The sequence below is a fragment of the Salarias fasciatus genome, chromosome 20 (assembly GCF_902148845.1).
Source record: "Salarias fasciatus chromosome 20, fSalaFa1.1, whole genome shotgun sequence".
Classification (NCBI taxonomy): domain Eukaryota; kingdom Metazoa; phylum Chordata; class Actinopteri; order Blenniiformes; family Blenniidae; genus Salarias; species Salarias fasciatus.
Window position 1 is genome coordinate 10,074,922 of NC_043764.1, and position 27,231 is coordinate 10,102,152.

Here is a 27,231-nt window from a genome sequence, read left to right on the forward strand (position 1 = left end):
TCTCAGGCAGCACGGTGGAATCTTTGGCATTAAACCGCGGCTCAACTTACCATCGACTTTGATTACAAGGTGACAACTTAACACTGTATGACTTTGATAACTTTATGCTGCTTATTTTTTTTTAAAACATTTTAGTAAAATCCAGCTGTTATTTTAAAACCTAGCACAATTCATCCATCATATACTTTCTTAATGTAGATTAAATACTCAAACACATCTTTTTAACCTCAAGTCAAAGAAATACAAGCTGAGTATAAATAGTGGCGCTAACATGTAGTTCCAACGTGTGCGTGTGTGTGTGTGCGCGAGCTCGGGGGACTGACCCGTGTTGATGTGTTGGTTGTGGTGGCTGGGCTTGGGGTGCATGGCCCCGTGCGGCTGAGCCGGATGCTGCGGCGGCGGCGGCGCCTGCGGCGGCGTCGGGTGTTGGACCTGAGGTTGCGGGTGACTGGCGCTCTGCGGGGGGATGACCCCCGTGGCAGTGAAGAACTGGTTGATGGAGGAGCACAGGTCGGCCATCTGGGCCGGATCCAGGGACCAGTTGTTGAGTTCGGCCTGCCGCATGCTCTCCTTCAGACCTGACAGACGGACGGAGACAACAATATTTGTTTTTCAAACACTGATATTTTTAACATTTTGCTTAAAATGCACATTTGAAAATGTTGTGTTAATCATCCAGTTATATCTGGCAACCCTTCTTATCTCATTTGAGCAAGTATATTAAACTGCATGACTTAATTACAGTTCAGTATTTTGGTTTAATCAGACAGCATCCTTAAACTGACAATGCAAACTAGAGTATTATCTTTTTACATCCTGGTTGTGGTAGATTATGTTATTCCCATGCCATGCTTGGTTTCTCAGGATATTAAGTACTGCAATATAAACCAATGATGTGTGAAGAGCGATGATACACGTCCCGAGATTCAAGGTTATTGATAAAATGGTGGAAGTGTGACGATATCAGGCATTGGAAAAAAAGCTGAACTCACCTGTATGAACAAAGAAAAAGAGAAAACTCGGCATGTCTATTTGTGTCAACAGTATTTATGGACACTTACCTTAAATATAAAATATAAATGAATTAAAAAAATAATTCACTGCATTATACATCACTGAAACAACGCTCAACCGGACAGTGGTTTACAGTCGACCTGGAGAGCGAGCCTCTCGGAACCGCTCTCCGGATAAAATGTCCGTCCGCACTCATTACCACGAGACGCCAAATCTGAAACAGCTCCTGTCTGTATTGACTTTATTCAGAAAGGACACACCCAAGCTTCTATTCATCAAACTGTCGCCTGATATTTTCCCAAAATGAAATTCATAAGGTGCGTGTGTGTGTGTGTGTGTGTGTGCGTGTGTGTGTGTGTGCGCAGTGGCGACAGAGACAAGAGGCTTGGCCCCGTCTCTCTGGAGGCGAGCCAGAGACAGCGGAGGATGGCATTACCAGCGGTGTGAGGGAGGTCAAGCGTTGCAGGCGTGGAGAGAGAGAGAGCGAGAAAGAGAGAGAGAGAGAGAGAGCGACAGAGAGAGAGAGAGAGAGAGAGAGAGACAGCAGCCGCCTGTGTGTTATAAGACCAGCCGTCGTCATCAATCGTGTGTGGATGTTGCCGGCTTTGTGCACTGACCGTGATAAGAGGCTGTTACTGAGCCGGGACCTAATTGGATTATTCACATCATACAATTGGGAGGGAGCGAGACAGCCCTTTCGTGTGTGCGTGAGTGTGTGAGTGTGTGTGTGTGTGTGTGTGTGTGTGTGTGTGTGTAGTGTGTGACAGAACATAGAGCGGCAACCTCTCGATGCAGGATAATGACTTTTATTAGGCCTGCACTATTACAACGCGGGATATTATAATATTGTGCCTCAAGGGCAAGGCGTATATTGAAGCACAGAGAGAAATCATAATGGTTTAATCAAAGCACCTGATTGGCATCATAAGCATTTTGTCAATTTTCTCCATGTTTTTGGCAGAGACGCGTGCTGTAAACAGCTTTATCAATGCTCATTTCAGGACCGATGGCATCGCTGCTCTTAGCATGTGTGTGTTTCTGCGTGTGTGTGTGTGTGTGTGTGTTCATGCGCTACCTTGAAACGGGGAGAGGTCCACGTCAGCCCAGTTGTAGCTCGTAGCAATGCGGCAGCTCTCTTTCAGCCAGTCCAGGTTGGGGTACCAGTCTGATGACATGCCTGGGACACACACACACACACACACACACACACACACACACACACACACACACACACACACACACACACACACAGAGTCTGGAATATCGAACTAAAAGCTTTATAGGAACTCTGTAGAGGAATTTTCCCCAGAATTACACCTCTCTTCCCAAATCAGAGCAACACACACTGCTTCAAATCAATAAAAATAAGGAGTTTGATGACACTGACATAAGGGACAGTTTTCTTTTTCCTCATAATTCACAATATTATTTTTGACAAAACCACAGTAAGTATTGTCGACGTTGTTTGCTCAAGAGATGTGATGAGATTGCTTTTGACTTTTTTTTTTTTTTTTAAATGTGCAGACAGATGACTAAGTTGTAATTGGCTCTTTGTAATTAAAGTGAAAAATATTTTACGGGATTGTTTCGCAACCGTCCGTGGCGTTAAAGCAACTTAATTAAAAGATATGACTGAGGGAGAAAATGAACACAGGTAAACTAAAACTTCTGGGATTATTTGGAGTCACTCTTACCCCAGCTGACTGGGAGAAGCAGGATACAGAAACTGACGATCACACACTCTCACCTATGAGGGAGAACATGGAAACTGTGCACAGAAAGGCATCCGAAGCCCAGACTTCAACTTGATTTATTCTTGCTGAGAGTGTTAATCACAATACCACCGTGGTTTGCAAGAAATTCAGTTTTGTGCTTCAGATGTGCACTTTGATAGGAAACACAGTAGAAGCAATTTATCCATATATACCCATAATTCCTACATGTATACAGAAGATTAAGCCGAAGTATTTGATATGATTTATACCTGAAATGAACTGATTGATAAAATGATGTGGAAAATGTCTCTCAGTCTGTTCTGCAAACAACCACAAGGTGGTATGAGTTTACAAAGAGAAAAATCAAGCCACAGTTTTGCTTCTGAGGGTGAGAAAAAAAAATAGAGAGAGAGAGAAGATGCTTTTCACCGCCTTCCACATCACAAACTAAACACCAATACCTTCGCAGGCCGTGGATCAAAGACAGAGGGGCTGCTTTCATTCATCCTCGGCTCTGTGGAGGGGAATACTAACCCAGATAAATAATGTCTGAATAGTCTTTTTCACTGGCCTGAGAGACACAGAGGAGAGAGAGAGAGAGAAAAAAAGAAGCAAAGACTGGGAATATGAGCAGGAGAGAAAAACCTCGGAGAAGCTTTGGAGATGCCTGTTTGTATCAGTGCAGCCTCATAATATCAGATGCTCTGGGACCTTATAGGGGGAAGGACATAATATAAATGCAATGAGTTTGTACAAAGACAAGCCTATTTTGATGCACAAGGTGGATTTCATTCAGACCGATGTGGCTTCTGGAACCAGGAGATGCACATCGGGGTTTGCAGCGATGCTGCAGTACGACGGGAATCTATACCAGGTCCACTGTGAGCTCCTCTCAGCAGATTAAGGAAAGGAAGATGCGTGGCAGAGGGCAAGAATGATTATATTGGACACGGAGGTTTTCAAATAAGAAAATCCTGCTCACGTAAACGGTGCACTGTATTATATTACAATTAATCAGAATGACATAAACATGACTGACTTTCAAGCTCGATGCCAGTATTGATCACTCAGAGGTCGGATTAAATATACGTAAAGCTTTTCTTATTCTGTTGGGTACATTTGTACTATATTATGAATCAGAAGCAGAATTCTCAGGCAGAAATTACAAACATCAACAGATAACCGCGCCTCAAATTAGAGACTGTGGAAGAAAACAGCAGGACCTGCAACAAGGAGAACATGCAACCTCGGAAAGAAGTCACAACATATCTGAAGGTGTTTTATCCTGCAAGGTCAGGAAGCAACTGACAAAAAAAAAAAAAAAAACAGAGGAAAAACCCTCAGACAGGAGCAGATTTGGAGGCAGAGAGAGAAAAGAACGGCACGACGCAGCCGTGAACACCGGGCAGGTTTTTGGTGCCAGTGAGCACGTCACAAGTTCCTCATGTTTACAACTGGGTGGCTGTAAACAAGCATTTACACTCTGCACAATAGCAATAGTGAATAAACAGCCACTCACTAACACCCGACTCACAGAAACGGTATGATCTCTCATTAATGAGGCTGAATTACTGCAAACTGATGGCCATAATAATATCCTAGAGCAAGGTTTTCAAAGCCTAACACTGCGGGTCCCTCTGCAGACAACTCGCTCCGAGCTGCAAACATAAGATATGCTTTTTTTTTTTGCCTGCATTTGTTTACATTTTTTTTTGTCAGACTGAAAATATCAAGTGCGTCAGTATATTAGCTATCAGCACAGGCTGTTTACTGTGTACATATGTGTTTAGAACTTTAACTGGATGTGGTAGAAAACTGAAATTTGAGGACACTGGTGTGGATTTAAGCTTATATTAACACACATGTGGTCGTGAATTCTGAAACAAGCAGGAAACCGATTTATCTTTCACTTAACAATGCACCGTTTTCAGCTGCTGCCTTGAAATAACTCAGGAGATTCACACATTTCTGTGTTATTATTCAAAGAATCTAACATGTAAATGGCAACGGCTTTGGCTTCTGTCTTTAATCTGACCCTCAGCTACAGGAAAACTGCCTTCTTGCTGTCATTTTCTGATCCAACACTAGAATTGTCCCCATACCAGATTTACAGCAGCCGTGCGTGTCGGTCCTAAAATGAGGTGTGGTCCTGCATATCATTGGGACTTTGTTATCTTCAAGCAGCAGGGAGGCCGTGCAGCTGATTATCTACAACAAAGTCTTAAAAGAACAAAGTTACACCGTCGATTCATGGATGCATGATCAAGATAGCGGTGTTCAGTCAGTACGCAGTAGCTTAGTGCGTCAAATATGTACAAAGCAGTTGGTAAAACACTCAATGGAGCAACAGCTGATCAAAAATACAAGCGAACTTTACGTTCTAACGGAACAAAATGTGACATATTTTTTTCCTTTTTTCTGCAGCCTTGAAAACTGTGTTGGAAACAAGCTACTGTATCTGATCTGCCTCGTCCCCCTCTCTAATCTAAAGATGTGGCTCTTTCATCAACACCTTTGCACCAGATGAGGACGGCTGAATGAAGGGCGTGCTTTGTATTGCCTCTGCGCGCCGTCTAATTCCTATTGAACTCACACTCTGCCTCACGGCAGCGACACATGTTGTTATCTTCTCACTACATCAAGCCTTGTGTTATATGAATTTGGATCACAGCATCTCCAGAAGGAAATTGTAGTCAAAAAAAAAAAAAAAAAAAAAAAAGGACTACTGAGATTAGTAAAACAAAAGTACGACCTTTTGAAACCAGGCGTTTTAATTACCGAGGCTCTCTCAGCAAAACCTTGGAAAATCAGACTCTTTGTTTGATACAGTTAGTCTGCCTGCTCACCTGTTGAGGGGCAGGTCTGCACGCCGTGGTGGGAGAGGGACGGGTGTCCGGGGTGCTGGCCGTGCGCCTGGTGCTGGCTGTGGGTGGAGTGAGGCGAAAGGTGCGGGTGGTGCGGGTGGTGCGTCGTCTGGCTGTGGTTGTGTTGGTGGTGGTGGCCGGCGCCTCCGCCGCCGCTCCCGGCGCCGGGCGAGTGCTGGTAGGAGCAGGCGGTCCGGGCCGGCTGACTGGAGTCGCCGGGCATACTCATCAAACCTACCGGGGGGGAAGAACAAAAATCAAATCAAAATCAAACTGTACCTTGTTCTGTAAAAGTCCTCCTTCCACCATTTACCACATGAGGAAGACGTATAATAAACTGAAATCATGTTTAGGATTTAATCTTAAAGTGTGAAGTTTTTCTCAAAAAAAAAAGAAAAAAAAAAGAGTCATAATTTATTTTAAATAAATGCATGCACTAATAAATGAAGGAACAACAAAACAAGAAAGGTTGAAGTTATTAACAACCTTCTTTTTAATTTATGCATGCAGCGATGTTCCCGTTTGCGTCCAATTACAATGTAAAAAGCAGTAGAAGCTTGCGGATGCAGAACAGTCTGAGGATCACCAAGCTCACACGCAACATCATGTCTGATAATCCAAAGATTTCTGACAAGCTGGAGAATCAACCTTTATTGACAAAATAGGTTTTAATCAAATTTCAATAGGACACCAAGTTTCTGTTAGCATGGAGCAAAGCAGCCACTCCGCTTTTCGCTCAAATCTACGAATCAAAGCAGTCTGGATTTAGTTCTTATTTCTTTATAAATGATAATTGTCACATTCTTTTATACCGCCGGTCCGCACGTATTTATTTTTAGTGGTGGTGCCAGAAGAAATAATGTCCCTGCGGAGCCCTGAGTGTCGTTCTTTATCATCACGACTTCTTCTTCAGCCTCTTCTTCCTCTCCTTGCTCAGCTACCGTGCTAACTACCCTCCCGGTTGACACCAATTATCTGAGGGTTTCCACAGATTGGAGCCGCGGCTAAATAGGTCAAACGTTTCCATGTGGAGTGTGCAAGTAACCATGGAGCAAGTAAGTAAAATGTTTGGTAAATTCACTTTCATCTTTCAGGATTTGCTTACTGTGAATATTTATATCACACTGACAGTGAAAATCACATTGTAGGATGTTAGTTTTATGCGTTTGACAGTTTCCTTTATGTTGTATGGTCGTGTTTTTGTTTAATTAATAAACTGGAAAAAAGCGGTAAAATACTGATACACAAAGCAGCGCAAATTTTCTCCAAGTTTTCCTTCATTTTAGACTTTTCACTTTCGAATTTTCCCAGATAAAATCAAAACATTGGATGTAAACTGTAAAAAAAGAAAAAAAAAAAAAAAAAAAAAAAAACTAGCTGCCCTAAACAAAATAATGAGTTCACGCTGGTGGTTTTTCCTGCTGCTAGATATGAAAATCGGATACACAGACTCTCACAGACCGTCTCCCTCATCAACTTATGGATTTTATAGTTTTTATTTTGGAGCGCAGCAGAGGATCCTTGTGAAAAGCAGTTTCTCGCATGTATAGGTTCCTGCACGAGGGGATCGTCTTCACTTTTCATCACTGATACCGACAGCTGCAGAAACTTCCAGCTGGATGGAAGCCGCCTTGTTAAACTTTCAGACGGTGTTGGGATTGTACTTTCCCGCTGTATCGAGTCGGACCTCGCCGGTATGAGTGTTTTTCTCCATCTCTTTAGAGTAAATTGAGTGAAAATGCAAATGTTTCTTGCACCGGTGTTACAGTGGAGGTGAAACACTGCGATGCTTTATCATCAGGGTGCACCTTCCTCACACACTTTTTCACATTTCACTGTTAAATATCTGCCATCAGTCTCTGATTAAAGTCTTTTGACCCTTTCTTTCATGTCCTGTGTCACTGCTTATCGCTGAAAAGCAGAAATGACTTCGACGGTGATGTTAAGATCCCTCCAAAAAAGAGAAAAGAATATGGAAGTGGATGAGTGTATCAAGTCTATTCGAGTGAATTCTGCTGCTGCCACCGGGGAGTCGTTACACTTTATCTGCTTGTAAAAGTGATTTAAAAAAGAAGAGAGGGAGAGAGGAGGAAATCCTGTGCCTCCCTCAGCTCCGTATCGAGTCACAGATTTCTCAAAAAGCTTCTTAGCCATTGTTTCATGTGTATTTACACCCGAGTGAAAGTCATGTCTGGTTTTTGTTTTAACACTGCCAGCACAGGCTGTGTTGTGATTTTTGTTAATGTGACCTGTGCGAAGTTTGATTTCAGAGATTTCGTTTCATGAGGAACGCCAGCATGACCCTGTCAGGAGACAGGTCACACGTTTGTCTTGGGCTGCGTAGTGGTAGTGGGTTTGCATGTTCTCCCTGTGTGTGTGTGTGTGTGTGGGCTGTTTTTAGAACTCCGGTCTCGTCCCACAGTTTGAAAACCTGCACGTGAGGCTAAATGGAGGCAACCTGTCCAGCGTGTGCATTTCCCTCCGTGATTCTCAACAAATGGATGTTTCCTTTTGTCTAAACCTGCAAATTGTGACACCAGCTGAGTCAGCTCCACTCCGGTATGTGGCCCGGTCGTCGCTGTGGGCTTTCAGAAGGAGGCGATAAGTCTCGGTGACTCAAATATGACTCAAGCTGTCAAATACGACGACTACGGACATTGTTCTCAGCTCAGAGTCATTAAAGAACCCTGACAACAACCTGCTAAATCCACTTTCTTCATTAATTTTATATATAGATCTTCATGTTGTATGTAGAAATCTACCCCCCCAACCCCCACGCCCACACACACCACCAACAACTTGTATTCTCATTGTGCCATCTTTTTTTTTTTCCTGTGCACAGTCCTGACCACAAATTGAAAGGGACCTTGTCAGAAGGTGAATCCAGGCAGCAGTTTCAGAGCTCAACAGAGCGCATCAATCTCCACCGTTACAGAACAGCCCAGCACGTGTGTGTGTGTGTGTCTGTGTGTGTGTGTGTTATAGCAGGAGAGAGAGAGGTGATAGGAGGGTGGAACGATGGTGGGGGGTCCAAGAGGGAGGAGGCCTGGTGACCTGAAAGCTTCAGGAAGCAATTAGCGGGATGCTTCACAAACTTTAGAACCGATCTAATTAGCTGCTATCAAAGCTTCAGAAGCCTTTGCTCTGCTCGACTACAGATGTGTTTGTGAGCTTTTTTTTTTTCCCCCTTCTCTCCTTCTGTTATATTCTTACTCTTAATTGCCTTTACTCATTTGACTGAGCGAGCCGTAAAATTCAGATATGCGGAACAACAGATTGTTTGTTTATTAAAATACAATGGAGTAGGAGTAATGTGTGGTGGAGGTTAATGCCGGAATGTCTGCCATGAAAGCAATGTTAAATTATTTGAATCTGAAGAGGAGCTTAAGCTCGCCAGCTAATTATTAGCATGAAGCCTGACACAGAGAGTTTACAAGACTTTCTCTTTTCGTGCAGACACACACACACACACACACACACACACACACAAACGCACACACAAGACCGAGGGCCGAGACTCACCTTGCTGAGAGAAGGACTGCTCAAACACACACTTGTAGAGGCTGCGGAACGAGGCGCTGAGGTCTTCAAAGTCCGAGAAGCAGAGCGTCTTGTCCCGCGACTCGGGGACGGGCAAACCGTACTGGGGCTGCGGGGGAGGCGGAGGCGGCGGCGGCGGCTGGCTGGGCTGCTGGAGGCTCAGGGACTGGGATGAAGGCTCTGAGTGACTGCTCACCTTCAGGACAGACAGGGGGAGAAGCACAAGATGGAGCGAGGGCTGAATTCTACACTGCAGCTCAAACCCTGAGGTCAGCCGAGGTGGCGTTACAAAAAGTGCGAACGCCGTCACGATGGGAGGGGTAAAAGTACATCGCCTGCACGGGTAATTGACTCACTGAGAACATATGTACTCTATGTTCTGCTGTAATTCATTATCATAATTAAGTGCTGTCATTTTCAGCGCTGTGATAACGCAGCGTTAATGTAGGACTCGGGTTTCCGCGAGCTTGACACAGACCGTCCCTGAGATCACAAATCCCACATCCGAGCCTGCGACGCGCCGAGTGAAACACTCGAGAGGCGTCTGAACTCTGACGCCGGAGGAGACAAAGGAGGAAGCGGCTGAGCGGCTGAGAGCAGCAGCTCGGCGTACAGGTTAGCGCACCGTCTTAAAAAGCCTGTTGGGAGGAGGACAAAGACGGCAAGGACACTGGGAAAACAGATGAAACGCGAAACGAGCCGCTTCTGTGTGCGGCTGAATGACGGCGAGCCTCAATTACTGAGTAAACAGCGTCATTTCACCTGTTTAGAAACTGATGCTAATTGGCTTTCGGCGCGCCGTCCAGTGATCTATGGCTGAAATATTTTCTCTACATAAAGCTTTGCCATTGTCACATATTAAAACAACATTGAGATTTTTGCTTAGAGTGTGAGAAATAATATCCCCTGTGGAAAACGTGAAAAAAAAAAAAAACATTTCAACAGCCTATTTAAGGAGTTTGTTGCAAAAAATCTACACCTACATATGAATTGTTGAGGAATTGCTTGTGTCATCTGTCATTTTGAGAGAAGGTGGAGCAGAAATTTTGCCCCTACTTTATTTAAAAAGTATTTAAACACTTAAATTGCATAATGGTGTACTGCGCAATAAAGAACAGGTTTGAAATGTATAAAGTGTCCTTTCATGGAAAAAGACTAAGTGCATCTGTGTCATATGATTTAGACCAAAATACACACAGAAAAATCATGCCTGCACAGGTATAACATGCAAACTCTGCACTGAGAAACCCCCAAATCCCAGATTCAAACTGGAGAGTGCCGACTACCATGACGTTTTACAGCCCAGAAAAATAAAGTACCATGCTGCAATAATTTCACACAATATATTTTACTATGAAGCTTCATCGCAGTCTGAGCTGATAAGTTATTGCTCAAATATACAAAAAAAAAAAAAGGAACTAACATGAAGAGTTTTCTCTACATATGATAAAAACATCACTGAGGCAGCATTACATAATTTTCACCATTTTTTTTTTAAGTTCACATTTTCTCGATGTGGATGGCAACACTAAAAATATCTCCCCTCAGTAATTTACTCAATCTGAGCTGTTAAAACGAAAGCACCCTACGTTTTTCTTCCAGTGTCCAAAGAGGGCAGATGAGGGGAAATATTTGGTTAACATGACCTTTGAATTAAGCCCGGGTCATTGATCATGTCAGGTCGGTCAGGGGGGATAAAATTAGCACCCCTGTTGAGGCAGTGTTATCATGAAGTACCAAATAATTCATAAATGTGAAGGCAAACCCCCGTGTCAGAGGAAAATTCAAGCCTTGTGGCCTGATTCGCTACACGAGGAGAGAGCTGCAGTCGAAAATAGACCCAAAAAAAAAAAAAAAAAAGCAAAATTGAATAATAATCACTTTGTTTTGGAGAATCAAATTAATTTTCTGCTGTCCCTTTCAATTGGATTTTTTATATCAACGATTGTCACAAATCAGTTTTAAAATTCAATCACTCAATAAAATCACGATGACGGCAAATTTAAAGCCACAAGAATTAAAAGTGAAGCAACTGCTGCCACTCATTTCTCTTCACATAATCGCACAAAGGCAAAATATAGTGCTTGGAAATCTCTGCCTCATATTGTGAATGCAGCCTGTCCTCCACCACCCTCAATCATCTCATCCCAGCTGTCATCTTCCTCACATCCACCCAGCGAACACGAGCAATTTGCTGTGATCAGTGTGCCTCCGCCAATATAAGCCAACTTACCATGACACATCTCCCACACATCTACCTCCACCCAGTAATGGCAGCCTCTCCGCAAGAACTTGGAGACGTCTGCCGGCGATGCCACCGGTAATCACCGTCAGTCGGCAGGGGTATCACCTGCACCAGGTAATGAGTCGGAACTAACCCCGATCCCGCCGGACCCCGCCGGAGACGGGCTCCGAGAGGATGAGGAGGAGGGGAGGGCGAGGGGAGGCGATGCGGGGAGGAGGAAAACAAAAGATGGCCTCTGGAAATGAGAGGTTAACGAGATGAGATTGCACTGACCTTTGCTAATGCAGGTGGGAGGTGAGCGGGGAAAAGTGATTGATGGTAAAAAGGTGAGCAGCTGTTACAAGGGAGAAATAATGAAGAGTTGGGATTTTCCAGCACTCCTGTAATTTCGGACCAAATGTTTCTGAACAAAGACTGGCCTTTAAAATTGTTATTATATTCTGGCTTAAAAGGACGAAGCACCCCGGCATGCGCTGCGTCTGATGCCGTTGTCAAGCTCAAGTCATTCATTTCGATTTGACTGAGAGGAGTTTAAACAGCACAACACTGGATGTTTTCCCAATATGCTGATATTTCCCACCTCCTTTAGCCGATATCGTTGTACGCACATATGTTTTACACCTAACGACGAGTCCTTTTTACAGTAAATTAACATATTTCTATGCCTACTCATATTGCAGCGGCCCGCTGACAGTTGCAGATGTAAATAACAGTGTTTTCAGACATTTACTGGGTGGGAAAAAAAAGTAAAACTGCTGCAACCTGATTCATGTAACACATGCCATATTGATTCACTCATTTAAAGAATCATTTTATTCTCCCATCATGTGGATCCCAATCTTAAATAGCTTGGTTAGGAAAATCTTAGTTGCGGAAAATATAAGTTTAACCTCTGTGCTGAACTGTCACCGTTTGAGTACTGTCATTTCACACATTGTTATTGAGAAAGAGTCTAATAAGAGGTCAGGTCACTGCAGCTTCAGTCACATCTTGCGCGTTGATGATCCTTTGATAACCTGTTTAATATTCATAACCAAGTTCTTAACGGCTTCACAGGGGAGCGTTTATCTTCTGACAGATGGGGCCGTCCAATCTAGTTCCCCCTTCATAAAAAGGCAACTTATTATCACCTCGCGCTCACACCACTTAAGGCTGATCAATTCAAATTGCCGGAAGACCTTGTGGCTGTTTGTTTTTTTTTTTTTTTTTTTAAATAAGGATGAGGAATCATTTCAAGATTGAGTGCAAAATCTGTCCACATACATCTGAGATGTGTGTCAGGGGGCCTGCCAAGTTCGATACTTCACACGAGCCCGGACTGCAGGCGCTCCAACAGCAGACAACACGGGATGGCCTTGATTAAAACGAAGCGTCTCAGTGGAGCCCGAGCGTGCATGTGTGCACGTTTCCGTACGAGTGGCAAAGTGTCTTAGCGGGCTACCGGTTTCCTCCTCCAAAACGCAGGCCTCAGATGTAAACAATAACAGCGTTGCCGGCCTGGTTGATAGCCTGTCAGGAGCAGCCAATAAAATGCTGCCTGACCACACTGGAAATCAAAAACCCGAATCCTAATGGCCACTCACGAAGCGGCAGTAAAAAAAAAAAAAAAAAAAAAATCTGGGTGGTAGTGTTGGTTAAATATGGGGATAAGAGCAGGATTTTCATCCAAAATCTCCTCCAGGAAGGCTTTCAGATTGATGCAATTAGCAATAAAAAAAAAAAAAAAAAAAAAAAGAGGTGGAAGGAGAGCGAGCGAGCGAGAGAGAGAGAGTCCTTGGCTCCTTCCTCACCTCCGCACAGCTGGCCAATCACAGCGTTAAGTGGGTGTGAATGTCGGACTGTCGTGTTGGAAAGTTACAGAAACAGTCGGACACAGAAATTCCTCATGTGAAGCAGGGACGGCATTAGAGGGGAGAGTCGGGTGGAGGCAGGTACCCGGAACCATCCCACCGTCCAGCAACCGCTACCCACAGAATATCAAATCTTCTCCAGCACAAGCAGCTTCTTCCTTTAAGGCTGCGAGGACGGCGGCACAGTGTCACCTTATAATTGCTGGCAAATGTAATTATCATCCCCGATTCTATATAATTTGTCTCCTTTGTTTGAAATTTGTTGGTACTGGAGCGCTCAGGCGTCGCTTGAATGCATCGGAGAAGATAGAGATGAATTTGTTCCCTGCCGTTTTATGTCTCGCATGGCAGAAGAAAGCCTCTATCAAAGCGCATCAGCTTTTCCCACAGGTTCAGAAATTATTTTGTGGTATTTGACCCTGAGGGGTTTGAAGTGCCACGAACAGTATTGACAGCGCGCCAGCAAAACAAAATTCAATTCGCGAGCTAAATAATCAGCGCATATGAATGCAACGCTCGACAAGAAGCGACTGAGCTTTCAATCAATCCGCGCTCGCAGTGACGTTTCTACACCTCTGAAAAGGAAGAAATGATGAATCCTCGTCCTGCTCGATGGGGTCAGTCCAACTTGTTTGTGGAGCCAAAATATATTCTTCCTATAGGAAACGCCGACCGAACTGCTCTATTCCTCTGTTTATGGAGAAAGAGCCAAACAACATTAAATCAATGATTCATGTTAGAAAATGTGCACAATCAGAATTAATTACATAAAAGGGGGGCTCGCTGAAGTCATCTACCGTTAAAACCCAGTAAATGTGCTCCACTAAGAAACACTGACAGTATATTTAGCTGCAAAAACTCTGGCACCAAATGTGAGTTTGAGCGGTGCACTGCGGATCCAGCGTACATGTCGTTAGCTGGTTACCACCTCCTCAGTCTGTTAAGGGTGCCGCAGACACCTTCTGTACCTAATGAGAGTCTGGACCGGCGACTGAATCATCCAGATTATGTCAGAATCCAGCGAACACGGGACATATAAAAATAATTTGAATGGCCGTTTCAATTTGAAGATAGGAAAAAAAAAAAAGGGAGGAAGGAAGGAGGAGGAGGAGTGGGAGAAGGTGTCGGTGGTCAGGTGTTGTCCTGTCCTTGTGCATTAAAAAAAAAAAAAAAAAACCCTGCAAAAACAGTTTCAAAGCCAGAAGAAGAAGGGGTCTTACTGGTGTGTAGCCGTGTACGCTGCTGCCGCTGCTGACAGCCGTGCTCAGGTTGTTAAGGTTGACAGACGCCAGGCTCTGCTCCGAGAGGCTGTTGCTCAGGCTGCCACCCAAACTCCCAGGACTTTCACTGCCTTCTGCTTCGGGGTTGTAGAGCGCTACCTGCACACACACACACACACACACACACACACACACACACACACAAATACACACACACACTCCTGTTCGAATGACGGTACAGACAGTTCTATACAAGGTCGACATTTCAAAGCAATGCAGCGTGTGAGCTTGTTCAAAGGCAGATACACTTTATCTTTCCTCCTGGTTCTAATTCATCCGTTAAAATCTAAGAAGTTACCTATACTCCATCAACCCATGAGCCGACTCTGCAAGAAAAACGTCTTTGAGAATGAGAGTCTCAATAATGATGTTTATTCCTTGACTTGTTGATTTTGATTAAACGTCCTGACCTGAAGAGCACCCGCTCACTTGAAGAAAAGAGGGGCTCCTGGCACCGGCGGAGTCTCGAGTCTGGCTCCGGAGGAGGAGCGGCACTATTTATTGTCTTGTGGTGGAAGATCACAAAGCATTTAAAAGCGATGCCTCGGGATTATGTTGAATCATGTTTCGCTTGTTTTATTTGACTGTCAGGACTTGTGAGGCGGCGTGCCAGCATTACCTCCAGGCAACATTTAATTGTATAGACAAATGTGAAAATATAGCCGTGGGGTGAGACAACAGCACAGGCTCTCTGGGGCAGTGCTCTACCCTGTAGACATCTTGTAGTAGGAAAAAAAAAAAAAAAAACATTTCTGAGTAGAAGGATGGAGTTAATCCTTCTGGAGGATCTTGTAACGTCTACAGGCAGAGGCAATTTTACTCTTCGTGGTGTAACGGTGTAACAATGAAGGTTACATCGGTGCAGAAGAAAAGAAGCAGTGACAACAACATGTTTCTGATATATTACAATGTCTGAATTTACCGCTGAGCAGAACAATCCTCCTCAAGCAACTTAAGATCACAAAGATCTGCTTCTTTAATTTCCTGGAGAGGAATTATAAGGATATCTCTTTCAAAAAGCAGCAGCATTCTCGGGTGCAAACAGAATATCAGTGAGCAAATGTGTTATCGAAGAGGCTGTGACGCACTGCTGTGCCTGCAGGACGCCACCTGTCTGGATGTGGGCGGATATCATTGACGTTGGCATCAGCATCGTTATCATCAAGGTCTTCCTCTCCCCGCTCGGAATCTGAATCATTGTTTTAAAATGTATGGGGATGTCTGAGCCGCGTCGAGCTTTCAGTCTTTCCCGCAGCAGCGCGGGAAAAGTCAGAGCAGGCCGACGTGTCTTCAAGTGGAAAAAGATCAACCTGCTTCCTGTGTTTTCACCGGCAGCTTGTGCGACGCGCCGCGCCGCGCCGGCCCAGGAACACTCGCTCGACGGTCAATGTGGAAACAAACCAAGGAATAAAACTCATGTATCTATTATATAGTACCAATAACATCATTCCTAAAAGGAGTGTTTTCCTTCCGCTGAATTTATCTGATGAATAAAAGATATATATTCCTAGTGAACTCATAATCTTAAAATCATCTGTGGTGCAGTTTAAACCCGATGACGCCCATGACTGACAGCATCCAGGTTTTTCAAATACAAATCATGTCAACCAATTCTAAACAACTGAGAATCAAATAAATAAGTAAATAAGAAAGTTACAGAGACACACAGATCATCTTCATTGACTAATATAAATCCAGAAATCACTGGCACCTTCAGCTAATATTTGGTTTCTGAACCTCTGGCAGGGAGTGAATGTCTATAAACATCTTTTATATCCACCCAGAAGCTTCACGCAGGAGTCTTTTATGCCGGGGCAGATTTCAGCTCTCTCTAAAGATTGGATTGGGGTCAGGACTCATTGCTCGCCGCTATAAAAGACGATCTCTTCCTTTTCAATCATTCCAGTTCGTTTGCATTAATTTCAGAACTTAAAAAAAAAATAAAAAATAAATCGGGGAGCAGCAACACTAGCCAGCTCAGTGCTGTTTTAGAGGTGAGTAGAAACACAGTAAGTCTGGTATTTTTTTACTCATTTTATAAGCAAATTTGCCACATCTTGAAAGATGGGTCAGTTACTGACTTTGCTGGAAAATATCAACATATTTTTCTAAAGTTCTGAAAAGCTGGTTGAGAGTGACACAAATAAATAGAAACACTGAGGCTCACACTTACACCTACAGGCAATTTAGAGTCAATAATTAACCTCTGACGCATGTTTTAGTGTACCCAGAGCAATCTGTCGCGCACACAGGAAGAACATGCAAACTCCACACAGAACGGCTGAGTCAACATCTGGTCAAACCTGCTGAATGTAAAACTTTGCTGTGCTAAATTTTCTGTGCAATAACCGATTCATAAATCACTGGGCACTGCAAGAGTCTGATAAAGTAGATATTTATACATCACACTGACCTCTGACCCCCCCCCCCCCCAGTGCGCGGCTGTGTTTGTGCTGTCTTCGGCTACGTGGGGAAAAGTGACTTGGAGATTTAGGATCACAGCAGTGTCCTGCTTCAGCTTTGATTCAGACACCTCCTGCATCTGGTCAGCAGTATTTATAGCCGTGACAAAGTTCAGCACATTCATCTGAGCAGCGGAGGACGAATGACTGCATCTTCATGACTAATTCACTTGTCAAAGGCATCATCACACATCGCCGGGGAATTAATATTCATTAGGAATAAGAGTCCAGGCAGCATCAATTTGAAGTTTTCATCATATTCAAAAGCATTTGGTGTAAGATGTGTGATCCCTGAAGGGCGGTCAGACGAGCACACAGGAAGTAAACACAACATCAAACACTCGCAGCTGGGAAACCGCTCATTCTGCATTCACAGTAATCGCGGAACGTCCCTGATCGATTCAGCTTGGTCGTGAGAGAGTGAGACAATATTACTGTAACGGCCACAGCGAAGCCCCATGAACCCTCACGTCAGAGTGATCAACTGTGACAACAGTCTTTAACCACACTGATTCAACGTGTCTACATGGCCACTTGTCATTTCTGGTTTGTGCTGTTGTACGTGCGGCCTGTCCCCCTCAGCCAGCTCCCTCTTTTCAATTTCTTTCATTTGCCAGTTGGGAGGAAAGCACAAAATTAAATCTGACCAGGAATTGCTGAACCAATTCTGCTTATTCTCAGCTCGTCTGAATTATAAAACCTCCTCCAAGACTTCACTTGAAGTGTGCTGCAACTTTTATTTGGCTGCAGTGTTTCTCTTTTTAAGCCCAGAGTTGCTTCGTGAAAGGTCAGGTTCATCTGCTACCAAGTCATTTTGGCTTTTCTCACCTCAGTAACTCGAATGCAAGCAGGTAGGGAATTACTCTCCCACTGCTGACCATGACTAAAGCGAGTATTAAAAAAGAAGAAACTTAAAATATATGTTTGGAAGAACAAAACTCGAGCATCTATACTGTTTGATGACTCCTGAACATAATATGTACTTCTGATTAAAAAAAAAACAAAAACAAAAGCACAACAAACCATGAATTGAAAATACGGAATATATTCATGACTTTCTGTAAGTCAAGTCAGGGGAGTAATGCACTAAACAGATTTTACAAATTTTGAAATTTGCAGCTGGAAAGACATTTACTGCCCTCTTACTGTAATCCACCCTCCATTACTGCACCTGCACCAAACGGCACGTGATGAAAAAAAAAAAACAAAAAAAACATGCTCCTACTGGATTTCACAACCTGCGAAGCACAAGGCTCCGATGGAGGCGGCGTCTCACCTTGTTGGTCACGGCGTTGATGGCGAGCGTGGGCGACGCCCCTCCCGACATGATGCAGTCCATCCTCAAAGACTCCGACTCCAGGCTGTAAGGAGTCGACGCCTGCAAAGGAGCAACGGCAGAGGAGGGAGAGTTTAGACCGTTAATTTTCTACTGTAACGCCGAGCTTGTCTCATGATGAAACTGTGTGGAGAGAGAAAGCCGCTGATGGGAGGTCTGCCAGGTGGTCCGTCTGTATGTTGACACTGATGATAACAGCTGCATTAAATAACACAGAGCAGGAAGGCCTCCTTTGTCTCCGCAGCCTCATTTTTTTTTTTTTTCCTACATCGCCTGCACCTCAGCTCCACATCACCATGTGGTAAATAAGCAAGCCCGATTCATTACCCTTCGGTTTTTTTTTTTTTTTTTTTTCCAGGGACACTGCTTTGATTTCCAAGTGCATTATTATTATTTCTATTGCAACCAAATGAGGCCTGAAACATGGATGTGCAGGATGAGGACAGCGAAGAGATGAGGTTCAGACTGAAGGTACAGAAAATCACATGTATGACCACGATCCTTCACGACAAGATCTGCTGATGTTGAGATAATCTATTAATCCCAAATGCATGTTTTCTTTGCTTTGGCACACAGTGGAAGAACATGTAAACTACACTGAAAGGCCTTCAACTGGACTAAAACTGAGAGAAGTATTCATACATAATGTGATAGGTTGGAAAACAGTGTTTGTAATACAACAAACAGATTTAAACACTGAACATTTCAGGAAACAATGTTGGTTGCACATTTTATCTGCTATTTACCAAAGAGGAAATACCTTTAAGAAAACAAACAAACAAACAAAAAAAAACCATAACAGTGGAACCACAAATTACCGCTGTATTTGTCCTGAGCAAAGAATTTTTTCCAGATACGTCTCATTATCCTTGGCCCTTTTGTGACAAAGGAATGTTAGTATTTATTCCACTGAGATCCACCACCATCTGTGGCCACATTCAAGAACTTTTCACATCAATAAAACAGTAGCGGCGACAATAAGCTGAGGACGACGATTTCAATCAGCAAACTGGTCCACACAGGGTCGAGGGCTGAAACGGACTCAAAATGGGTAAAAAAATAAATAAAAAAAATTAAAAAAGTAGACACTGCTTTTTTTTTTTGTTCCATTTTAGGTTGAACAAAGACAGAAAAATAATGTTTGTCAAGCAAAATACATGACAGGTCAGGTCAGCTATATGCAACCACTCCATTCATTAGATCTCATGTGTGTAACATCTTTAGGATAATACAGGATAAAGTGATCGCATTGGATAAATAGACACTTGAAGGACACACACACACACACACACACACACACACACACACACACACACACACACCTTTATAAAGGTTTCAGGAAGTTATGAAAATAACACACCATTGCAAAATGCAGCTTCAAGGCAAAGGACGGTCACACAAAACGTTGTACTTTTTTAATTTGGATTCTCTTTGTTCTTTCACTTGGCACTTTGTTACCTGAGACAGACTCAGCCCCCTCATTTGCCTGCATTTTTTCTCCCCACACACAAAATATTCCGGCTTTCCAATGCTGTTAGCTTTATTACTCAGAATAATTCTCCACCAAACACTAATTCTCCTCCTTTTGGACTCCTGTATACTATAAATCAGAAGAAACGTTGGGATTACATGGGTCAGTTTAGCTTTGAATTTGAATTTGTGTGCGAATAGCTTTTAAAGAGTCTGGTCTCCGAATTTCTCAAACGCTTTCCACTAATTGCTAATATCCACACAGTTTAACTGCAAAAAATGAGGAGGAAATGAAATGTGACAAGAGTTAAGAGGAATATCTGAGTGCTGCAAAGTTCAAGACTCCTCGTGAAACGTCACGTGCGACTGGAACTCGTCATTTAAACGGCCGGACTCCCAGACAGGCAGGGGAAGTGGACACATCGCTCGCACTCGATAAGATAAATCAAGTCACCCTCATGCATTATTCACGCCAGTGAGATGTTTTCAGCAACAGTTCATTTTCTGTCCTCGTGAAGATCTAAAGTACAGTTAACTGGGTGTGATGATATGGGGAAATATTCAAAGATTGATGATGAGCTAAATTGATGCCCGCCAAAAAAAAAAAAAAAGAAGAAGAAGAAAAAAGAAAAAAATTAGGAAGATATTTTTTTTTCTCCTCGTCTGACTCCTTTCAGGGTTCAAGACAGCTTGCCTGCCTTCCCAAACTGCTTACAGTAAGAGGATTGGTTGGTAACAATGCAATCTTTAATTTATGATAAACTCCCAGCGAAACGGGTTGTCGGTTCCCTGGTGGAGGCACTTAAAAAGAAGACAACGGCGAGGTGAAGGGAGGACTGGGGAAGGAGCAGGAGAGGAGGAGGAGGAGGAGGGAAGAATAGGTTGAGCGATAATTGAGTGGTGACAGAAAGACGGACGGACGGACGGATGGAGAGGCATGCTGGAAATGAAAGGGAGTGATTATGGTGAGGGCGCTGCAGAAGCAGGTACTAAACTCAATGTACACAGCCTGTCTACACATTTATACAACAATGCATTAACGGGGCTGACGTTCAGCCCCGCTGCCAACTTAAAGTCTTTTGACTGTGTAGCCAAGGTGCAACACAACCCCAGCGAAAACAAGCAAGACACATTTAGCCCGCCTTTTTTTTTTCTTCTAAATTTTTTTTTTTTTTTTTTTTCCCAGGCGGTAATGCTGCCATAAATCTTAGCACTTAAAACCTCCCCGTTTTTCCTTAACCCATGTGACAGCCCGCAGTTTGTCTGCCAGCGGTGCAAGTGAGGCGTAAGAAAAGGGGTCGAAGGGCCCATCCATGTAAGACGAGATGACAAGGCTCTGAATTAATTAATGTTTGTAATAAAAAAAAAAAAAAAAAGAAAGAAAAAAAAAATCGTTGGTGAAGAAAATATGTCTAACGGCAGCCCCGGGGCCTTCTGTGGTAATTAACTGGAACACAAGCCTTGAATACTCGCCCTCCTCTCTCCTCTCCATCTCACTCCTCATACCCCCCCACAATCCTTGCAGCTTGACTTTTTCCTCCACACGCTCTCTACCTTGATGTCTTCTTTTCATTTCTGCCTACCTTCTTACCCCCCCCCCCACCTCCATCTCCTATACCCTCCAACCCTCTCTGTCTCTTCTACCTCAATTCTTCCTCCAATGAGCAACAGTGATTGTGCACTTTGCCGCACCACGCCTGCCTGCGCTCCCCAGAGAGGAGGGGAGACCAAAGCGGCGAATGCGAGGAAAATAGCGGGGAGAGACGGAGGAAATCGCGGCAGACACAAACACGGAGATAATGATCAAGATACACACGGTGACAGAGACGCTGGATGAGAAAGAAGCCGAGATGACCACGATAAAAGAGTGCAGGTTTCCCTTTAATGCAACAACTTAGGAGGGGATAACATATTCAGGAAAGTCTCACTGGGTCGGCTCCTGAAGGCAACAGCCTACAATATACCATTAAAAAAATAAATAAATACGATTGTTCAGGGTAACGCAAAGAAATGAGTATATTAGATGCTAAATTTATCAACAGACCATGCATCATCTCTTGTTGTATTATCCCTTTGAATTACGCCACAATCAACCATCGACTGAAGCTTCTCGGAATCATTTGGACGTTTTCAGAAATTCCCCCTCAGTTTATCCACTTTCCTAACAGCAAAGCGTCTTTCACCAGAGCACCACTGATGTCTGGTTCGGGTCTCAGGTCCCCGTGTTGTGTTTTCGCTGCCGCTCCTGCGAAAATAGAGTGATCCCCAGTGAATAAATTAAAAACTGAAGTTACTTTGACTGAAAGAATAAAGTTAATGTTTTTCTCTGCCAATTTTACACTCTGCAAGGTCAAAGTGGGCCAGAAGGGATGCTCTGCCATATGTTTGATGCCAACGATTTAGATGATGATCTTTTCTTTTTTTGTTTTTTTGCTTTTAGAACAAATAATCTAGAAACAATGAGATAAGACATTTTAGACTGCATCAGACTGACAAAGATCGAGATTAAGATTATAAAAGAAGTGGGGGATGAAGCAACAAATCAACTAAAATAATCAACCGAATAATCGATTGCTCCTTGCAGAGATTCTCACTATGATCCCTAAACCAGCAGACGTCAGTGAAAAGCAGCTCAACCCCAGAATAAGCTAATCAACCAGCTGATTGGTAGGGCTGCTGGTTTTACACGTCTAATAACGTTCTGATCAGCCTTGATATTACGATTACTGACGGGCGATGCCAATAACACCGTCGGTCGGTAGGGGTGTTACAAATTAAGCAGTGTTCATGATTTCTTTAAAACTCGTGTTGAGAGCAGAAAAAATTGGCCAGGATGGCTATTTGTGTGACGATCGGGTCGATAAGATGTCTGTGTGTATCATACGTTTTCAATCTTTTAAAGGCTGTGCGCATTAAAAGGGAGACCTACACTGTAATGGGCAGGTAGTTTTAATATTATAGCTGATCAGGATGTGCGTGTGTGTGTGTGTGCGTGTGTGCCTGTGTGTGTGTGCCTGTGTGTGTGGAGACCCATAAAATTAGCGGAGCAAAAACCTGCAGAATTGAATCACTTCACTGAGCCGCACATCAGAATCAGAAAGAAAGTTTCACCATTAAAACCAACAGTAGATATCGCCCCACTAATCAGCTGCTAAGGAAACCGGCTCCTAAAAGTATGATATGGCGTAGTCAGAGATAGTCGGAGCCAAAACAACAGTGATGAAGGCAGACGGAGGTGATACAAGACCTGCAATACATCACGGCGCTCGCTCTGCTCTGCTTTTGTATTCAGATCCTCGGGTTAATGACTGAACACCAGCCGCATTCTGCCGAGCTGATGCAGGGTTACATATATTTATAGCCTCGGCTGCTGTCAATCAATTTCCCCAAAACCAATTTTCATTCCTACTAGAGTGTTCTCACATCAATCGCGTAGCCTGTTCCCGCTGCTTCTGTGGCATCTTGAAAATTGCAAAAGCCGGAGCCTGTGGTTAGCATGGATGACTATAAACTCACACCGGTGTTTAATTGTTACGATCTGCTTTGGTTTGTTGTGATAATGGCACACATGGTGCTGATTGGGAAATCACATGGGCCTTATTTTTTTATCCTAATTTGTCCCGTAGGAAAATTAGTAAATATCAGTCAAGCAGAGCACAGCGAGGAGAAGTCTGACACTTAACCTAGCCAGACAAAAAAAGAAGAAGAAGGGAAAAAAAAGCAAGTTCTTTGCCGTTTTTATAACTTTAAAGTGTAAAAATAACAAATTTTTGGATTCCAAGACAGTGGACAATTACTAACCTGTGCTAAACAGCGGCTCATGCAAGAAAAACTCACTTCGGGTTACCTTAATAAGTGTATGGTTCCAAAAAACGAGGCAGCAATGCTTTCTGTGCAAACACAGCGTTGGAAGACAAAGCAGGAGAGAAAATGATGCACTGCACATTGGAGGCGGTACTCACTCGTTCTCCGGAGCGCGGCCTCTTCTTGGGCCTGCTGGGTACGGCGTCTTCCTTGGGATTGGTGTCTATGGCCCAGTAGGAGCCCTGAAAGGTGATCATCAGACGCTGTTAAAGCTTCTCTCCAGTGACTGCGATCGCACTGAGGGTTTGAGCGGACTTTTAAATTATTTTTGTTGGCAGTGCAGAAAGTCCACAAATCACTACTTCAATTAAAAATGGAAACATCACAGGGAAGAAAACCAAAACCATCTGACTGCCAGTAAAAGATTTTTTAGAAACGTTACCTATGAATACAAAACTTCACCGGACGCATAAATGATGGAAGAAATGAGAATCGTTCATGCATAAATACGCAAGAATTAGTGTATTTTCCCTTTTTTGCCGCAGGTGGTTAATGTGAAAGTTGTTGTGAATTGTATTGTTATTCAGTACTTCAGCAAAGGTTCATTATCAGGTATAATATCCATACTTCCACTTCTGAACTGAGAATTAAAATGAAAACTAACCATATACAGTTTACCATTACATTCCAATAATCATCTCTTTGATGCCAGCCCTACAAGTTACATGAAATATATAATTTACAGCAGCAGCAACGCTAACATGGAGATTCATATTTCAGGAGGAGATAAGGAGCTCTGGAGCCTGCCCGGCAAGTAAATAAAAAAAAAAAAAAAAAAAAAAAAAAAAAAGATCTTCATGGATCAATATAGAAATAAACAGCCAGCCATAGGCGATGCAACTGAAAATAGTAAAAAGCAAAACAGGCAACAAGTGAATAACCCCCTAAACCATTTCAGTTATTGATAAGTAACAACCACATACAGAGTCTACATATAAATACTACAAATAAAGTCACACTAACAGCAGATTTTGCAAAGACAAAGAAGTATTGTTTATTTTAGGAAAAAATAACAGATCTACATTTCTCAATTTACTTCCGAAATTGTGTTGAAATAAACTCCCAAATAGTTCTGCAAACCGTGCACACACAACAAATCAGGAACAATAAATTACTCAAAGATTTCTCACCTCTAAACATACAATATCCTGTAAACCTTTGGTGCATTTTCCACAGCTGTAAGAAGTCACCAGCACACTTTTGACACAACTAATAAAAGGCAGAACAAGAGCAGGACTAAAGTCTGCTTGAACTTTTGTGTAGATTTGTCCTTGAAAGGCTGCTCGACCCAAACTGTTGACAAAAATGAAATAAAATCACAAAAAGTATTTGAAAAAGCCCAAACACTTTATTGTGTTTTTATCAGCAGTGGCACCAGCAAACACATCCTGACCAAGAAAGCTTTCACAGACTTTTAAAGGCCGTTAAGAAGCTGAATAGATTGAATTACATCGAGGATATTTGATTGTCTGTCTCTCTGGTGGATGGATGAATGTCTATTGATATAAATATTCGCTTTCTATTTCATCTGCATGAGAGATCAGACGCTATTGTGGTACATATGTAGGATTAATTATACAGTAGTAGTACGGATAATTGTAGACTTAAAGTAAAAAGTCTATGAGAGAAACTACTAAAGTGCTGCTACTTAAGTAGAAATATTGTGCTTCGGGCCACCTTTGCCCTTATACGAGAAAATGCATGTTTCTGTGGAGGAAAACTGCGCAACAGCTGGATCCGCAGCGTCCGGTAAAACAAATGTATCTGTTGTTTATCCGGTTCTGTATCAAATCAGTTTTTTCGAGGTTTAGTTTTCCTATGGTGAATGCTTCTGCTTCTGCTCCCCAGAAAATCCACAGAAATCCTTTTGATACACAGTGTTAAAACACAGCGGTCTCCAAAATAAACACATACAATGAGAGAGGAGGAAATCAATTGCTTTTAGGTCCTTGATTTCCTCCCGGTCTGATTTTTCAGCCCCCTTTCATTTTTCCTTGTTCCTCCCAAGGAGGTCCAGAGCAGCAGACTGAATTGAAGAGGTTCATCTAGGCCACACATGCACAGCGCTCATCTCTCGGCATCGAGCTCCTCCACACCACCTCCTCCTCCACCACCTCCCCTATTCTTGCCTCCTCTCCTCCCCCTGTCTCTCAGTCCCACATCACTGAACAGTACACAGCCAATTAACGTTAGCACATGCATGATTTAGCTTCTCCCCTCTCTCTGTGGCTTCAAACGGAGCATGTACATCCAACTTCTCCACACACACAGATGACCAGCGCCCCCACCCCCCCACCCCACGCCGAGCTATCGACCGCTTCGATCCGGGGTGTGAATTAAGGTGCTGGTCAGGTCCAAGTCAGGCTAATCAGGGGGGAGCCGCTCTCTTTGTGTCTTCGCAGACTATAGGCTTCCACTCAAGCCCAAGGATTTTGTTTGAATTATTTAAACCTTCTTCCCCCTTAATTCATTTTTCAATGGCTCCAAAATCCCTGCAGCCTGGAGAAAATCCCTCCTCCACCCCTTCCCCCCCAAACAAAATGAGTTTTCTTTTTTTTTTTTTTTTTTTCCTTTTTCTTTTCTGAGCTCAATGAAAAGTTTTAGCTTGTCAGGTTTTCTAAGAGTGCCGGACCGTCTCTCACGTTAACCCCGTGATGAGTCCGAAACGCGGACGGCGGCGCTCGTATGCAAAAGAAATCGTGTCCGGACAAGCTCCACCGATCAGCTCTCATTATATACGATTCCCGGATCCTTCGATTCGCCACAGACAGACACGGACTTGAGCGAACTGCTGTTGCCAAACTGCTGAAGTGGACGTGGCGAGCCGAGCTTCCTGAAACGCATCTAAAGCTTCCTCCCATTCTGTCCGAGAGCGGAGGAGAGAGACGCACACACACACACACACACGGGGAGAAACGCGTCCTAATAAAGCATAACAGATGCGTGAAAGGCCTTGCATCTGAAGGAGTGTACCTACATACACTTATTATTCATTACTCTCTGTACCACATTATTACTTGGCAGAATCAATATCGTCGGTCGCCACAGAAAACAGAGAGAGCGGCATTAGGCATTCAGCACAGCCGGTTATGGAGTTACAAATTGCTTTTAAGTGCAGACACTCTCTGCATGTGTGTGTGTGTCTGTGAGACAAAGAAACAGAGCGCGTGCGTCTTCGGATGCACTTATGGAAGTGTGTGTGTGTGTGCAAACATGTGGCGCCGGCGCACCTGAACACGTGAAGAGTCACCTCGGCCCCGCTGAAATAGTCGCGCGTTTACCTATTGTGCGTCGCACAGCAAATTCAAGCCGAGCCTTTCAGTCATATCACATTGTTCGGGAAATACTTACTTTTCCAGGGTCGTCTTTGGAGCGAGGCACTTTGAGAAAACACTTGTTCAAGGACAGGTTGTGTCGTATAGAATTCTGCGGGGAGAGAAAGACGGAGACGGGAGAGGAAGGGAAAGGTAGAAGACAAGAAGAAACAGGACAAAACATAGTTAGAGAGAGAGAATTAACACTCAATCTACTTTTATATATATATAAATCTCTTTAGAATAAAATGTGTTTGCGTCGTTGTCAGTCTTATAG

The 27,231-nt window shown here is 43.4% G+C and overlaps 1 protein-coding gene across 1 annotated transcript in view; it reads right to left on the bottom strand.

Moving 5' to 3' along the window:
- The window catches only part of LOC115407656 (forkhead box protein J3-like), a 60,534-nt gene that overhangs the window by 4,023 nt on the left and 29,280 nt on the right, over nt 1–27,231 (bottom strand). Inside the window, exons 5-12 of the mRNA XM_030118091.1 lie at nt 26,992–27,066; nt 23,739–23,822; nt 18,247–18,348; nt 14,449–14,607; nt 9,116–9,329; nt 5,576–5,827; nt 2,090–2,191; nt 324–578 (exon numbers count right to left, since the gene is read on the bottom strand). Coding sequence (XP_029973951.1) covers nt 324–578; nt 2,090–2,191; nt 5,576–5,827; nt 9,116–9,329; nt 14,449–14,607; nt 18,247–18,348; nt 23,739–23,822; nt 26,992–27,066 — 1,243 coding nt within the window. The remainder of the gene's footprint in view (nt 1–323; nt 579–2,089; nt 2,192–5,575; nt 5,828–9,115; nt 9,330–14,448; nt 14,608–18,246; nt 18,349–23,738; nt 23,823–26,991; nt 27,067–27,231) is intronic.